Below are 17006 nucleotides of genomic sequence, written 5' to 3'. Positions count from 1 at the left end.
TAGTACGACTTACTATCTTCGTGGTGATCACGAAGACTATTTATTTCAATTGGCAACGTGTTAGGTGCCGCTACAATTGTATGTACAGTACCGTATTGTGTATTGTATATATAAAAGGAAAAGAATTAATGTAAACTAAGAGCAATGTATTCTATTTCCTTCTCCTAATAAACTAAGCTAATTAAGCTGCATAGCCAGATTAGTAGGGATTCAAACATAGGAATAATGGCTTCAATTCTTCAATATTGTAGCTTTAGTAGCTTTTTGTTGGTTACATTAACATGCATGTTCACAACCATTGGAAATGCAGCATTAGCAACGGGCATATTTAGACCTAGTGATTGGGCTCTTGCACATGCCACATTTTATGGTGATGAGTCTGCTTCTGCCACCATGGGTACGTAGAAAACCACTTCTATTAATTTTCTGTTATATTAGGAAACATTAAGCCTTTTTAAAACAAAAAATACGGTAATTAATCTTATTAACATTAAGATTTGGATATATGACACTCGGTACTCTGGTAATAAGGGATAACATTCTTTAAGAACCAAAACATAAGTCCTAGCATATATATAAATAGATGGCTACGTTGTGATTATCAAATTGTATTTTTAGAATATTGTTGGGAGGATTTGCTGAGTATCCGAGCTAACGAGAGCTTGAGAAACTCGCTTTTCGTTTAATCACACACCAAGTCAAGAGGACATCTCTAAGTACACTCCAAAGTTTAAGTCAGAGAGAGTGTTTAGGTGTATCTAGTTTTCTTCTATTTGCCTACTTTTTTGGTTTACCCTTCCCTTTATGGAACATGACGAGTTTTGTTAAAATTAATGATCTCCACAACTTGCTCATTATACTCATTGCATATCAGTTTTAGATCTATTCCTTTATTATTAGATGTTTAACTAGTATTTTTACTCGTAATAATATTACAGGAATATAAATTGTAAAATTTTTTTTTGACATTATAGATTATGTTTGGTACAAAAGATTTATATAATTAAACTACTTTTATAAAAAGGTCGTAGAAAATAAAAATTCTCACTGATTAAGAAAATCAGAGTCTTTATAGATTAAAAAAATCAAATAATAAGCTTTTTAGTTATTATTTTCGTCAAGTGAAAGAGTTTAATCTTTTAGTAATAATTAATTTTAACATTCATTATCTAATATTTAAAAAAATTTAATGTGTATATTTTTATATTTGATTAAGTGTTAAATCTGATTTACAAATAGAAATAATTAATTTTTATGCTTACTATTTAAAAATAATATTTTTTTCTCTATGTATATAAAAATATAATTAGATATTAGTATAAAAAAATTTTATATTGATAGTTATAAAATTAACTCAAAATTATTCTTTTAAAAACAATTGAATTTTGATTTTAAGTTTTAACCACAATATTAATATATATTCTCTCTAAATTATATGTAATAAATATTTGATGAAAGATAAGTGAAAATATAGATTATAAAAATAAGCATTAAAAATTTAAAACTAAATAAAAAATATGCATATAATAATATTTTTTATTTAAATTGTATTATGTTGTTAATTTTATTTTTTGTAAAACAGAAAAATAGAAAACGAGAAAAAAGAGAGAAAAATAAAGAAGAAGAATGAGAGAGAGGGTTTGTTAATTTTGGATAAAAAAAATTATTTTAATTGTAATGAAAAAATATCTAGTGACATATTTTTATTTGTCAAATTATTAATATAAAATATAAATTATAAATTATATATAGAGTGGAAAGGATTGAGAGAAATAAAAAAAGACAGATGTAGATAAGAGAATATAATAAGGAGATTTACTAATTTAGGAGGAAAATATTTCTTCTTAATTTTAATAAGAGAGTGTCATGTGACATAGTTTGGTTTTTAAATTAGTTAGTAATATATACATATAATATATAATATAGTTATATTATAGTTTTAATATTTAAATTTTAATTTTAAGTTAATTTAAATTCAATTAGAGATTATTATGTTGTATATTTTTATTGTTAAATTTGTAATTAGTCATTGATGAAAATATGTAAGAGAGATAAAATGAGTGAAAGAATGAGAAAGATAGAGAAAAAGAGAGGAAGAGAAAACTCTTTAATTTTATAAAAAAAATTAATTTTAATTGTAATAGAAGAATTATATATAGGATATTTTAGTTGTAAAATTAGAAATATATGTGTACAGAAGTCGGGTTCCGAACAGGTCGGGTGGTTAGATGTAGGGGGAAGGACGCCTTGGCTTGGGCCGCACCGCTTCGCGAGTTGTCGAGTAGCCGAGCACTGGAGCACTTGGTCGTGGAGAGATGTTGAGGGGGGGTGCCACCTGCAAAGACACTCCGACGCTCAAGTCAGCAATGTGCAGGCGAGCAGAATGATAGGGGAGAGAGTATGACGTACCCCGGGGGAAGAGCCAATCTTCCCCTTATATATATGTCAGTAGTGGGCCCCTTATAGGACAGGCCCATATTCCCAAGGACGCTGTCCTGCAGCCGTGTGTGAGCCGCACAGGACGCGTGTCCGGGTCGGTTGGAGGGCGCGTGTCCGGGTCGGGTATCGCTTGGGTCGGGTCGACCCGTGCTGACTTTGGGCCGGACCGTAACAGTGCCCCCACGCGCCAATGGTAGTCGTGGGAGCTACCAATGGCGTGTCGTGTCGCATCTCGTCTGGCCGGCCGCTCGTGGGAAGGGTGTGCCCCTAACGCGCGTCTCTTGGTTGCTTAAGCAACCGTTTCATCGCTTCGTTTTCTGCGCCGAGCATTGAATGCTCATAATGGGGTGAAAAACCCCGTTCGAAAAGACCCTTCTGCCCCAGGCGTTTCGCGCTTTGGGAGCAGTTTTTAAACGGTTGGTTTCGGTGCTTTTACACCTTTTCACACTCCCCATTTTTTCCTTTCTTCCTCCCTGCTGCAAGATTTCAAGGCGTTGCTGTGGTGCCTCTGTTCGTCCTTCTTGCTTTTTTCCCAGACTCGCAATTTCATCCTCTTTTCATCAATTCAGGTAACTTTCGAATTTTTCCCCTTTTTATGCATTAATTTTGTGTGCTTGTTGCTTGGTTCTTTGATGTTATTGTATAGCCTTTTAGTCGCGAGTAGACGTGTTAGGGGGGGAAGTACCATTCCAGGGTAGGCTTTTCCTCGTCCTTTTCGCCATTTAGTCTTGATTGGCCTTAGTCGGGAAGTCGTGGGGGGTGGTGTTTGTGTTCGGCCTGAGCAACCGATCTCTTAGACTAACTGGATGGTCCCCCCATGTAGGTATGGCTCGCACGATCTCCCGGGCATCCGTTAACCCTGCGGCGTACGATCAATATGCTTGGGTCGTCTCCGATATAAGGGATTCGCCCAATCAGATGGGCGAGGAGGAGCTCACCGAGTTCCGACAAGCTGGGTACTTGTGCGGTGGGACTGACGAGGAGGCCAATTACGACGTTTTCGTCCCGGCTCCTCACGAGCGATTGTACGAAATCAACTTCCAACCCCGCCAGGTCGCCGACTGGATTTGGTTCTACAAAGCCATGTTCACTCAAGTCGGGGTTCGTATTCCGTTTTCAGCCTTTCAAATGGCGCTTTTAAATCGGATCTCCGTGTCACCGTCGCAGTTGCATCCGAACAGTTGGGCCTCGATCCGCTGTTTCGAGATGGTTTGCGAATATCTCGAACTGCCGGTGTCCGTGGATGTCTTCCTCTTCTTCTTCACCCTCACAAACCCTTCCAAGGAGGGGAAGCACAAAAAGGGGTTTATGTCCTTCCGAGCTGCCCAGGGTCGGAAGATTTTCGGTTTGTTCGAAGATTCCTACCACGGGTTTAAGGACAAGTATTTTAAGGTCCGCCCTGCCAAAGGTCGTCATCCCTTTTGGTTGTCTTTGGAGGGGGTACGGCTCATCCCGACTTATTGGAGTTTCGGGGCAGGGTCCAATTCTTTTATTAAGGTAGCTTATAGGAGTATGTCGAAAGTGGATAAGCAGATTGCCGAGGTGTTGATGGCAGTTTTTGGGAAGAACCCAGTAAATCACCATCTCCTCATGGGTGACCGGGAGTCCGGTCGTAATTATATTTGTGAGAAGCTTTCCACTTTGCCCTTTGTCTTTTTTTTTTCTTTAATTGATATTGTGTGACGACTAACCGACCTTCTTTATTTTCCTGTAGTGGATATGTCTGCGTCGGTGACGGGCCTTGCCGACTTGTTTCAAACCTTTCTTGCCGGTGGTGATGACGAGGAGGGTGACGAGCAGCCTGCTCCCGAGGGGCCTGATGCTCCTCCGGAGGGCCAGGATGCTCCCGAGCAGAGGGCCGCTACCGAAGGGATCGGCACATCGGCTCAAGGCGCCGCAACCGAAGGTGACAAGGCGGTCGATGCTTCTCCTATCCGTGAGGTGATCGGGGCTGGGGGTTCGGTGCCCAATCCGGACGATGAGGAGGGGGTGGTGGAGGTCCCGAGCCTGAAGAGAAAGAGAAAGAAAGCCTCCACGGCGTCGTCTAGCCCTGAGGGCGTCCTTACCGTGATGGAAAGGAATTTCGACTCCGGAAATTTCATTGACACCCAGCTGATCCCCGGTACCGAGGAGCATTTCCATGAGTCATCCCTTGCCGGGCAGGCGAGGTGGATGTACCGCACTCTCCTGTGCGGTGCGGTCATAGCCCGGAAGGCCGAGTTCGAGCTGTCCGGGATGGAGTCTCTCCGACGGAGGTTGGATTCCGCTGGGAAGGCCAATAATGAGCTAAAAAGCGAAGTTGAGACCCTTCGGGAGCAGCTGACTCAATCTTCAGAGAAATTGGATGCCGCCGAGAAGAAAGCCACCACTGCCGAGCAGAAAGCTACCGCCGCCGAACAAAAGGCAACAGCTGCCGAGAAGAAACAGAAAGAGTCGGATGCGACGGTTGAACGTTTGGTCGAGCGTGAGATGGCTTTGGAGAAGCAGGTCGGCGCGGCGCAGAAGCGCGCGGCCGAAGTCGAGAAGGAGAAGCAGGCAGTGGAGGCTGAACTGGCAACATGGAAGGCTAAGTACAAAGACGTCGTCAAACAGGGCAAAGGCGCGATTTTGGGCACTGAGGAAGCCCTGAAAGCTCAAATTAAAATCGTTGCCCCTGAGTTCGACACGTCGGCAATCGGTGTTTTTAAGATTATTAAGGATGGCCAAGTTGTCGATGTCCCTAAGAAATGAACTCTTTATTTCCTTGTTTTTCGTTTAGCCGTTTTGTTTTGGCTTGTAAACAGTCTTGATTTCGGCCGTTTTGGCTTATGAACAATTTAATTTTAGCCGCTTTTATTTTGGCTTGTGAAGAATGACTTTTTGGTCGCTTGCTCGTTTTGTCGCGATAACGTTTTTCTTACTCGTCTGATTGCGTTATCGTTTCTATTAACCGTTTTTGGTTTATAGTCGTTTATACTGGCGGCCCGTGGCCTCTCGTGTGATTATTCATTACAACGGTAGTTGATGACCTCCGGGGTGATCAGTCCCGGGTCGGGTGTCGTCGTTAGTCGCGACGAGATGGTTTATCTGAAAAACGGAGACAAAATAGGGTGGAGAATTTGCACAAGTATATCTTATTCGGTAACCACACGAAGGACTTAAAAGTTACTATAACTGACAAATTGACTACTTAGCTAGGAGTAGAATCTTCTAAGGTTGTCCGCGTTCCATGTCCTCGGGACCTCCTTGCCATCGAGCCTTTCTAACTTAAAGGCTCCTTTTCCCATCACCTTTTTGACTCTGTAGGGACCTTCCCAGTTTGCCGCTAGCTTGCCCTCTCCGGGGGTCGGTGGGCCGATATCATTCCGCCTTAGGACGAGGTCGTCAGGCTCAAATTCCCTCTTGAGCACTTTGGTGTTGTATCGCAGAGCTATTCTTTGTTTAAGCGCCGTTTCCGTCAAATGGGCCATTTCCCGGGCTTCATCTATCAGGTCCTTTTCTACAGTTTCCTCCACTCCTTTCAAAAGCAATCGCGGACTCGGTTCACCGATCTCTACGGGTATTACCGCATCCACCCCCGTACGTTAATCGGAAAGGAGTTTCCTTGGTGGAGGACTGCTCGGTTGTTCGGTAAGACCAGAGGACCGACGCTAGCTCGTCGGCCCAAGCACCCTTCTTATTGTCCAGCCTCTTTTTCAACCCTGAAAGGATAACCTTGTTGGCGGACTCCACTTGTCCGTTCGTCTGAGGGTGTTCTACCGAAGAGAACCTTTGCCTTATACCCAGGCCGCTGAGAAATTCTGTGAACTTCTTGTCAGTAAACTGCGTGCCATTGTCCGAGATGACGACTTCTGGTATCCCGAATCGTGTTATTACCTGCCTCCACATGAATTTTCTGCAACTGGCCGAGGATATGCTAGCCAGTGGTTCGGCTTCTATCCATTTGGTGTAGTAATCAATTGCCACTATGAGATATTTGACCTGCCCAGGTCCGACCGGGAAGGGTCCCAAGAGGTCGATTCCCCATTGGGCGAATGGCCGGGAGGTCGTTAGCAAGCTTAACTCGGAGGCCGGCGCTCTGGCAAAGTTGGCGTTCTGTTGGCACTTTACGCACTTTTTGACAAACTCTTTGGAATCTGCCATCATCGACAGCCAGTAGTATCCCGCTCGGATTAGTTTCCTTGCTAGGGCTTTGCCTCCGATGTGATGCCCACAGCAGCCCTCGTGGACTTCCCTGAGGACGTAGTCCGTCTGGTCGGGGTGCAGGCACTTTAGCAGGGGTTGGCTGAGCCCTTTTCTGAACAGCTGTCCTTGGATGACGGCGTATTTGGCCGCTTCTCTCCTTAACTTCGCCGCATCCTTTCCATCACTAGGGGCTTGGCCGTGTTCTAGGAAGTTGGCGATGGGGTCTAGCCATGAAGGACTTAGGGTTGTCATGTGTAGTGCGATTGCTGGTTCTCTCGTCATGCCTTGGATGAGAGACCGGTTTCCCTCCCCTGGCTTTGTGCTGGCCAATTTTGATAGAAGGTCTGCCCGTGTGTTCCTTTCTCTGGGTACGTGTTGGACCGTGACTTCTTCAAACATCTGGCTCAAGCTTTTAACCTTTTCCAAGTACTTCTGTAACAAGGGGTCCTTGGCTTGGTAGCTGCCGTTTACTTGGGAAGTGACGACTTGGGAATCGCTGCATACTTCCAGCCTTCTTGCTCCGACCTCTGCCGCTAGGGTCAAGCCTCCTATGAGGGCTTCGTATTCTGCTTGGTTGTTCGAGATGGGAAACTCGAATCTAACCGATTGTTCGTATACAACCCCGATGGGGCTCTCCAGGATGATCCCGGCTCCTCCGTAGGTCTGGTTGGAGGCTCCGTCCACGTGGAGCTTCCACCGTGTACCCATGTCTTCTCCTGGGTCTCCTGTTACTTCAACCAAAAAATCCACCATGGCCTGCGCCTTGATGGCTTGCCGGGGCTCATACCGTATGTCATATTGAGAGAGTTCGATGGACCAAGTCATCATTCTTCCCGCCAGGTCGGGTTTCTGGAGAACTTGCCGGATCCCTTGGTCCGTTCTAACGACAACTTGGTGACTTTGGAAGTACTGTTTTAGCTTTCTCGAGGAAGTTAGGAGTGCTAAGGCTAGCTTTTCCAACCTGCTATACCTTAACTCTGCCCCTTGCAAGGCCCTGCTTATGAAATAGACTGGCTGTTGAGCCTTCCCGTCTTCTCGTACTAGAACTGCGGCCAGGGCTTCATTTGTTATGGCGAGGTATAGGTACAGCGGTTCTCCGTCCCTTGGTTTCCCGAGAACGGGAGGTGCCGCCAGGATTTCCTTGAAGTGTTGAAAGGCTTCTTCGCATGCGGGTGTCCATTCAAACGCCATCCCTTTCTTCATGAGGTTAAAAAAGGGCAGGGCCTTTGTCGCCGAAGCTCCGAGAAACCGGGAAAGTGAGGTCAATCGACCTGCCAACCTCTGGACGTCCTTGATACAGCCCGGGCTCTTCATCTGGAGTATTGCCTGACATTTCTCCGGGTTAGCTTCTACCCCTCTCTGAGTTATCATAAATCCCAGGAATTTACCGGCTTCCATGGCGAAGGCGCACTTGAGGGGGTTCAGCCTCATACCGTGTTGACGGAGGGACGCAAATACTCTTGCCAGGTCATTTAGGAGGTCGTCAGGTCGTGTTGTTTTTGCCAGGATGTCGTCCACGTAGACCTCAACCGTTTTTCCTATGAGGTCGTGGAATATCCTGTTCATCAGCCTTTGATATGTCGCCCCCGCATTTTTCAAGCCGAATGGCATTACCTTATAGCAGAAAGTTCCCCCTGGCGTTATGAACGCCGTTTTGTCTTCGTCTGGTCGGTGCATCGGTATCTGATTGTAACCGGAGTAGGCGTCCATGAAACTCAGATACCGGTATCCTGCCGCGGCGTCGACGAGTGCGTCTATGTTGGGGAGGGGGAAGCAATCTTTGGGGCATGCTTTGTTAAGGTCAGAGTAGTCCACGCACATTCTCCACCTGCCATTGTGTTTTTTCACCAGGACCACATTTGAGAGCCACGTCGAGTAGTCTACTTCCCGTATGAAGCCTGCTTCTAGGAGGCCGGCCGTCTGCTTGGCTACCTCCTCTGCTCTTTCCGCCGACATTTTTCTCCTCCGCTGAGCCACTGGGCGTGCTTCCGGCTTGACGGCTAGGTGATGCAAGATGATTTGTGGATCTATGCCCGGCATGTCGGCTGGTGTCCATGCGAACAAGTCCCTGTTGGCCCTTATCATTTCCATCAAAGGTTCCTTCAGCTCATGTGGGAGGTTCTTGTTAACGAACGTGAACTTTTCCCCTTCGTCACCGATGCTAAATTTCTCCAGGTCCCCTTCTGGTTCCGGCCTCGGCTTGTCCTCTACTCTGGCGTCAAGGTCGGCTAGGAATACGCCAGATGCTTCCTTGGACTTCTTTCTGAGGGAAAGGCTGGCGTTGTCACAAGCCACCGCCGTCTCAATGTCTCCTCTTATGGTCCCTATGGATCCATCATCGGTGACAAACTTCATAACTAGCAGCTTGGTACTGATTATGGCTTCAACATCATTGATTGTTTTTCTTCCCAAGATGATGTTGTAAGCTGTGGAGTCTCGTAGGATTACGAACTCGGCCATCGCCGATCTTCGGCCTTGCACCTGTCCCACCGAGATCGGTAGGGAAATGACTCCGTCTGGTTTGATGAAGTGGTCGCCTAACCCGATAACCCCGTGCTGGTGAGTCATCAGGTTGGCATCCTTTAGCCCCAATGCGTCGAACACGTTGCGGAACATGATGTTTGAATCAGCTCCTGTGTCGACAAGGATCCGTTTGACGAGGCCGGTTCCCACTCTGGCCGTTATGACCATGGGAGGGTTTTCCGGGACGTCGCTGAACCATTGGTCTTCTGGGCCAAAAGAAATGGTCGGAGGTTTTTTGGTACTCTGCATCGGTGGGGATGAGATTGCCAGAACCTTGGCGTCTTTCTTGTGCGCCGACCGGGACTTTGGCGCAGTGTTTTTTGCCGTTACCACGTTTATTACAGTGAGGCCGTGGTCTCTGTCTTCGGGCTCCTGTCGCTGCTTGGTCGAGCGTGTCTTGCCTTCCTCGTCTTGATCACGATAACGCCTTCTCGGCTCCCTGATGAGATGGGAGAACGCTGCTAGCTTTCCTTCCCTTATTGCTTGTTCTAATGCATCCTTCAGGTCGAAACAGTCCTGTGTTTGATGGCCATATCCCTTATGGTAATCGCAATAAAGGTTCTTGTTTTCACCCGTGCGGTCCTTGAGTGGTCGGGGCTTCGGAAGAATTCCCTTTTCAGCTATTTGTTGATAGACTTCCACGATGGGGAGGGTGAGTGGAGTGTAGTTAGTAAACTTCCCGACTCGAGGGAACGGCCTAGGTGCTTTGTTTGATGCCTCCTCCCTAGCCCTTTCTTTTGCTCTTTCCCCGTCGCCACCGGACTGACGAGCCTGGCCGTAACCGGACTGCCGCTTATTGGCAGCCACGACTCGGCTGACTTCCTCGTCGTTTATGTACTCTTTGGCCACCGTTTGGATTTCATGCATCGTCCAAACCGGCTTCGTAGTAAGGTGTTTTCGAAAGTTCTCGTTGAGGAGGCCGTTCGTCAGGCAGAGACTGGCCACCGAGTCGGTTAAGCCGTCGATTTCCAAGCATTCGTCGTTGAACCGATCTAAGTACCTCCTGGTCGGCTCTCCCTGTCTCTGGGTTATCCCGAGGAGGTTGATAGGATGCTTGGCTTTTGCTATTCGCGTTGTAAATTGAGCGAGGAAGGCGCGGCTGATGTCTGAGAAATTGTAGATGGAACCTTGAGGGAGGCCGTTAAACCATCTGATCGCAGGTCCTGCTAGGGTTACCGGGAAGGCGCGGCATCTCACTTCGTCCCCCACCCCTTCTAGATTCATCCTGGCCTCAAAGGCCGTGAGGTGTTCTAGAGGATCTTGAGTTCCGTCGTACCTCATGTCCGTTGGCTTGTCGAAGTGTTTCGGCAGCCGGACCTCGAGGATAGATCGGTGGAACGGGGTGACGCCCATTATGACAGGTTGTCGTGTTCTTCCGTCTTCCCGACCTCCTGTCGCTCGATGGGTCGGTCTGCCGCGGGAGTAGATGATCGTGTCATTTCGTCTCCTCCTTACGGGTGACTCCTCCCGCGAGCTCTCCGCTTCCGTCCCCGGGCGACTTCGGTGGGAGTCTTCCTCCTCGCTCCCGGGAGACGGGGTGTAGCTCGGGTCGGAAGACCGTCCCTCCCGCTCCCGGTCGGCAAGCTGCCGTTCTAGGTTCTGAACTCTGTGGCGTAGCTCTTGCATTATTATGGCGCTATCGCCGCTTGTTCCTCCGAATGGTCGTGTCCTCGTGTGTCGATGGGGGGACCTCCGCCGCCCCCCTTGCGAGACGACGGAGGCTGCCCCTTCCGCTCCGGCTGCCCGAGCGTGGTCGCCGGGACCCAGTGCGACTTCCATGTAGACGTCCCCACAGACGGCGCCAATGTACAGAAGTCGGGTTCCGAACAGGTCGGGTGGTTAGATGTAGGGGGAAGGACGCCTTGGTTTGGGCCGCACCGCTTCGCGAGTTGTCGAGTAGCCGAGCACTGGAGCACTTGGTCGTGGAGAGATGTTGAGGGGGGGTGCCACCTGCAAAGACACTCCGACGCTCAAGTCAGCAATGTGCAGGCGAGCAGAATGATAGGGGAGAGAGTATGACGTACCCCGGGGGAAGAGCCAATCTTCCCCTTATATATATGTCAGTAGTGGGCCCCTTATAGGACAGGCCCATATTCCCAAGGACGCTGTCCTGCAGCCGTGTGTGAGCCGCACAGGACGCGTGTCCGGGTCGGTTGGAGGGCGCGTGTCCGGGTCGGGTATCGCTTGGGTCGGGTCGACCCGTGCTGACTTTGGGCCGGACCGTAACAATATGAAAAAATAGATTTTGATAATTTTTTTTTGTGGTGCTAAATTTACTCCACAATATTTAACAAGTAAAAAATAGATGTTACTAATAAAACCAACAATGTGACTTTGCACGCTAACATGACATCATCTTTGCTGTGAATAAAGGAGGAGCTTGTGGGTATGGAAACTTGTTTTCGAACGGTTATGGAACAGACACAGCAGCATTGAGCTCAACGTTGTTCAACAATGGATATGCATGTGGGACTTGTTATCAGATAAAGTGCTACCAATCGAGTGCATGTAATGCCAATGTGCCCTACACCACTGTAACCGCCACAAATCTTTGTCCTCCTAATTGGGCCGAGCCTTCTGATAATGGCGGTTGGTGTAACCCACCAAGGGCCCATTTTGATATGTCCAAGCCCGCTTTCATGAAAATTGCACAGTGGACTGCTGGCATTGTCCCTGTTCTCTACCGCAGGTAGTCAATTAATGGTTTATTTAATCCAGTAAACCAAAAAAGAATAAAAACTTAATTTTCTCATTTTCTTAAGCATTTTTAAGCTTAGAAACAATTATAGTTGTCTCCTAGTCTGTGTTTTTTGTTTTTTACTGTGTAATATTCTAAATCAATTCTAAAAAATTTTTAGTCCAATAATTTAATCTTCAAAAAAAATTTTAATTACAAAATAAATTTTACCTTTTTATTTTATTAAACATGTCAATCCTCATATCAAATTTTAGTAAAAAGTCAGATAATTTTTTTATTTTATAAAAATATAACAATTCTTAAAAATTTTTAAACTTTTTAAAATTCTTAAATCAATTTTCCTTATATAAACAAATAATCTTATGTAAAAATTTATTTATCTAAATAAATGAAAGTATGAAAACTGATTTGATGATTAAAATTTGTTGAAAATTAAAATATTTTGACTAAATTTTTAGAGGTTGATTCCGGATATTATTCGTTTTTCGTTTATTTTTGTATGTTTAAGAGTGAGTTGTGTATTTAATTGAGGAGATTATTACGTGTTAGACAAATGAGCTTCAATTATTTAGCCTTATATAGAATATATAAAAAAATAAAATGGACATTGTCTCCTGCACATTTTTTTTCCATGGCATGGAGATCGCAATCTGCCTCGTGCTAGAAATAGAAATTCTTAATTTGGAAATGATGTCCACACAGATTTTTTATTTCACAACTCTTTTTTATACATCTTTTTTCTCTTAAAATAAAAAGTGACCACTCAGATAAAGATGTCTATTTTATTTTTTATTAAAGATGTTTTTATGTTGTATTTTAATTAGTTTTTTTATAATTTATTTGGTATTTTTCATCACATATTATTAAATTCTTCAAAAGATTTTCTTTTCAAAAACAATAAAAAATATTTAATTTGGACTAAAACCAAAAAAATAATAGATTAACTATTAGATTTTTTTTAATTATTTATATAAAAAAATATAACACATTCATATATATATATATATATATATATATATATATATATATATATATATATAAAACAAGTTCAAGCTTCTTAAATTTTTTCAAATAAAAAAATAATTAATTTATATTCATAGAATATATAAAATAATTACTATATTATTATTATATTATAGATTAAAATTCACTAATTTAAATTTTTTTTTCATTTTTAATATAAACATTAGAAATAAATAAACTTTTTATAACTAAATGTAGTGTAACAAAATATATATAATATTAATTAGTTCTTAAAAAATTAGTATTCATACAGTAGTAGTTGTTAATATTATTAATTCTTTTGCAACAAAACAATGAACTTATAGTAGTAGTTAGAAGTATTCATAGATTAGATCATATCCATAAATCTACAGTATTTATCCGTATTTGATCTGTAATTTATGGATATGATATGATTTGTAAGATGATCGGATTGGATCAAATCGGATTCACACTCTAATCAGATAGAAGTAAATATATTTAAAAAAGTAAATAAAAAAATATTGACTTTTTTTATAAAAATAAAATTTTTTAATATTTTTTATTTTATGAATTTATTTGATATTTGATCCAAACATAAAAAGTGCGAATATCGAATTTGATCTAATGAGTTTAGTGCGGATTGGATCGAAATTTCAATCATATCCTATCTGTAAACACCCCTAACGATAATAACTAAAAAATTATAATGATTATATTTTTAACTAAGAGGATGTGCCAAAAAAAAAAGTACTAAATACAAGAAAAATTATTATTAGAAAAAAAAAGGAAAAATAAAAAAGCATGATTTATAATTTTATTTTTAAATAAACTTTATTTTTAATTTTAAAATAAATTTTAATTTTATTTTTTAATAATATTAATTTTTTACCGTATATAATTATTCAATTATTTTTTAATCATATATAAATAAATTACTCTTAATAAGATTTTTTTGTGTTATTCAATTATTTTTTTAAAAGATAATTAATTATTAAAATAATTAAACTTTTCACAATAAAAAATAATAAAAAAATTATGAACGAAAAAAATTAACCATCATGATAATTTTTTTCATTTTTATTCATATTTTAATTATAAACATAAATATAATTTGATTATATTATTTATGAAATGTGACTATAGATGTAGATAAAATTTACTTATATTACTTATATATAGTTTAGTTGTATTGTATTACTTATAAAGTTAGATTATAATTATAACAATAGAATTATTCTGGTATTTTTATATGTGTGACTAATTGGTAGTGTTAAAACATTACTCTTAATTATAAATAAGGTTTATAATTTAAAAAATCAAAGATTCAATTTAAAGATACGAAAAAGATGATGTTAAAATATTATAACTCTTTAAAATAAAAATATTTGAAATTCAATTAAAAATTATTTAAAATTTAAACTCAATAAAAATTTATATTCAATGTGTTTTGTATTAAATATACTTAATAACCTATTATATCATATTAGTTGAAATTAGCTTTTATAATGTTAATTTTCTAATAACACTTTATTAGAAAAAAACTATTTTTTCAGAATTTTTTAAAAACTAATTAATATTATATATATTTTGTTACACTATCTCTTGTTAGAAAAAAAAACTATTTATTTCTAATGTTTATATTAAAAATAAAAATAAAATTTAAATTAGTAAATTTTAATCTATAATATAATAATAATATAATTATTACTTTATATATTGTATAAATATAAATTAATTATTTTTTTATTTGTAAAAATTTTAAGAGCTTGTTTTATATATATATATATATATATATATATATATTTTGATGAATGTAATATATTTTTTTATATAAATAATTTTTTTAAAAAAATTTAATAGTTAATTTATTATTTTTTTGGTTTTAGTCTAAATTAAATGTTTTTTATTGTTTTTGGAAAGAAAATTTTTTGAGAAATTTAATAATATATGATAAAAAATACCGAATAAATTATACAAAAACTAATTAAAACACAACATAAAAATATTTTTAACAAAAAATAAAATAAATATCTTTATCTGAGTGGTCACCAAAATAAAAATAGTTACATTAATTCTCTGCTCTTATCCGTTTCCCATATATAGGTATTACTGTATTAGTATTAGTAAAGGTAAGATTTAATTTTGAGATACTATTCACACAGAAATCTTACACATATATGATACATATATCTAATAAGTGAAATAAGAAAGTGTCGTTTTTCTAATAACAACATCAAGAAATCTCATATATAATCTGATAAATGTCTCATCATGGATTCTTTTTTATTCTTGAATAAGATATCTCTGATGTAGATCACACAACTTATTTAATACTTAATAGTAAAAACTAAAAAGGTCAATAGAAATCACTTTTCTTAATAATTAGAATGATGAAAACCTCTTACAAATTACAATACAATACAATAATATTGCCACAACAATAACTTAAATAGACAGTTATACAAGCAACTATAAAATCCCATTTATATCTTAATTGCCTTTTTTTTAATTGCCTACTACTCATCAATTGCATCGTAACATTTGTATGTACACACAGAATAAATTATTAAATCAGCCATAATATATTTATATATATTGTTTAAATAATTTTTAATATGATAGATTTTAATATGATTATATATAATAATTATAATAATACTGTTAAATTTAAAGTTATATTTTTTTATATTTTGATAATATTTTTTTAAATAATATTATTAAAAAGTGTTGTTTAATATTAAAAATATTATTTTAATTTTAAACTTTTTTTAAAATTTTATAATTATTATAACATAATTATATTAAAATAACTCTTTTAATATATTTTACATTTTAAAATGTATTTTATATAGAGTTGCATGCGAAAGGAGTGGGGGGCTTCGATTCGCAATGCAAGGAAATGGGTACTGGGTATTGGTGTATGTGATGAATGTGGGAGGTGGTGGAGACATAAGCAGCATGTGGGTCAAAGGAAGCACAACAGGGTGGATCGCTATGACCCACAATTGGGGTGCTTCTTACCAAGCATTTGCTTCACTCTCTTCTCAACCTCTATCCTTCAAGATTACTTCTTTAACTACCAGACAGACCATCATTGCTTGGAATGTTGCTCCTTCTAATTGGGCCGTTGGACTCACTTATTCCACCAATCTCAACTTCCATTGAAATTTACAATCCATTATTCCTCCTCCTCTTCTTCTCATCATTATTAGCTTTTTACATTCACTTATATATATATATTGTATGGTGATCACCTCCGACACTTTTTATTTTTATTATTGATATTTTAGTAATATTTTTTAATAATGTGGAGAATTAACGTATATTTTTTTGTGTAAATACCATACATTTAAAAGTCAGGTTTATAATTTTTAATTTTTTAATACCACAAATCTAAGGATCAAATTTATATTTTTTAAATTTAAAAAAAATACATATTTTAGTATTGAAAAAAATTTTAAACATACAAATTGGATTTTTTGATTTATTTGAAAGCGAAAAAAAAATTCATCTCATCCTTCGATTTGTGCAATATAAAAATCTCACACTCTGATTTTTTAAATCTGAGAGTCCAATTTATTATTTAAAATAAAATAAAAAATTTTAAATTTATATCAAGAAAAAACACACCAATTAACTATGATACTGGATTACACATTATTTTTTTCTATGTCAAAAAAAATTAGCCCAGCTCCAATCCACGGTTATTTGCTATCATAATTTTTTATTTTTACCTTTTTTTCATAGGCACATGTCAAGAAAAAAGAATTTAAAATAGGAAAGAATTAATAGTATTAGAGAGAAACAAAAAAAAAAAGAAAATTAAAAAAGAATTAAAGAATAAAGATAAAAGAAGATAGTTTCATTAATAAAATTTTAAAAAAATACCAATTACTGAATTCATGATTTCTTAAATTTTATTATTATTATTCTATTATTCTATTTATAGTAAATTCTATTTTTAAGTAGAATTTTTTAGTTAGACTATGGGGGCTATTTTCACTCCTTATAGTACATCATTCTGATATTGATTTAAAAGCTAGAAAATTGACTTTGACGGAAGCTTTATTGAAGAAGGTAGGGCCAGTCCAGGGGTATTTGGTGTTTGTGGGATAAGGCAGTTTGAAAGGTTGAAGTGTTAATGTGCAACCATCAAATTGTCCATATGAAACTCACTGATAATCTTTTAAAATTTTGG

General features: G+C 39.1%; 1 protein-coding gene across 1 annotated transcript; it reads left to right on the top strand.

Annotated features, from left to right (window-relative positions):
- The first annotated feature begins 225 nt into the window (after window positions 1–225).
- LOC130946546 (expansin-A18-like) lies at window positions 226–15973 on the top strand. Its single transcript, XM_057875325.1, has 3 exons — window positions 226–397; window positions 11500–11815; window positions 15661–15973. Exons 1-3 carry the CDS (start codon window positions 226–228, stop codon window positions 15971–15973), a joined length of 801 nt encoding a protein of 266 aa, XP_057731308.1.
- Window positions 15974–17006: the final 1033 nt, after the last annotated feature.

Source organism: Arachis stenosperma, chromosome 1 (genome assembly GCF_014773155.1).
Source record: "Arachis stenosperma cultivar V10309 chromosome 1, arast.V10309.gnm1.PFL2, whole genome shotgun sequence".
Taxonomy (NCBI): domain Eukaryota; kingdom Viridiplantae; phylum Streptophyta; class Magnoliopsida; order Fabales; family Fabaceae; genus Arachis; species Arachis stenosperma.
This window is presented reverse-complemented; position numbering and strand designations above follow the sequence as displayed.

Excerpts from the sequence above, each read along its gene's own strand:
- LOC130946546 (XM_057875325.1), top strand. The coding sequence starts at position 226 with ATGGCTTCAATTCTTCAATATTGTAGCTTTAGTAGCTTTTTGTTGGTT. Across the intron at positions 398-11,499 it reads GTCTGCTTCTGCCACCATGG|GAGGAGCTTGTGGGTATGGA; the intron begins GTACGTAGAAAA and ends CTGTGAATAAAG. Across the intron at positions 11,816-15,660 it reads GTCCCTGTTCTCTACCGCAG|AGTTGCATGCGAAAGGAGTG; the intron begins GTAGTCAATTAA and ends TATTTTATATAG.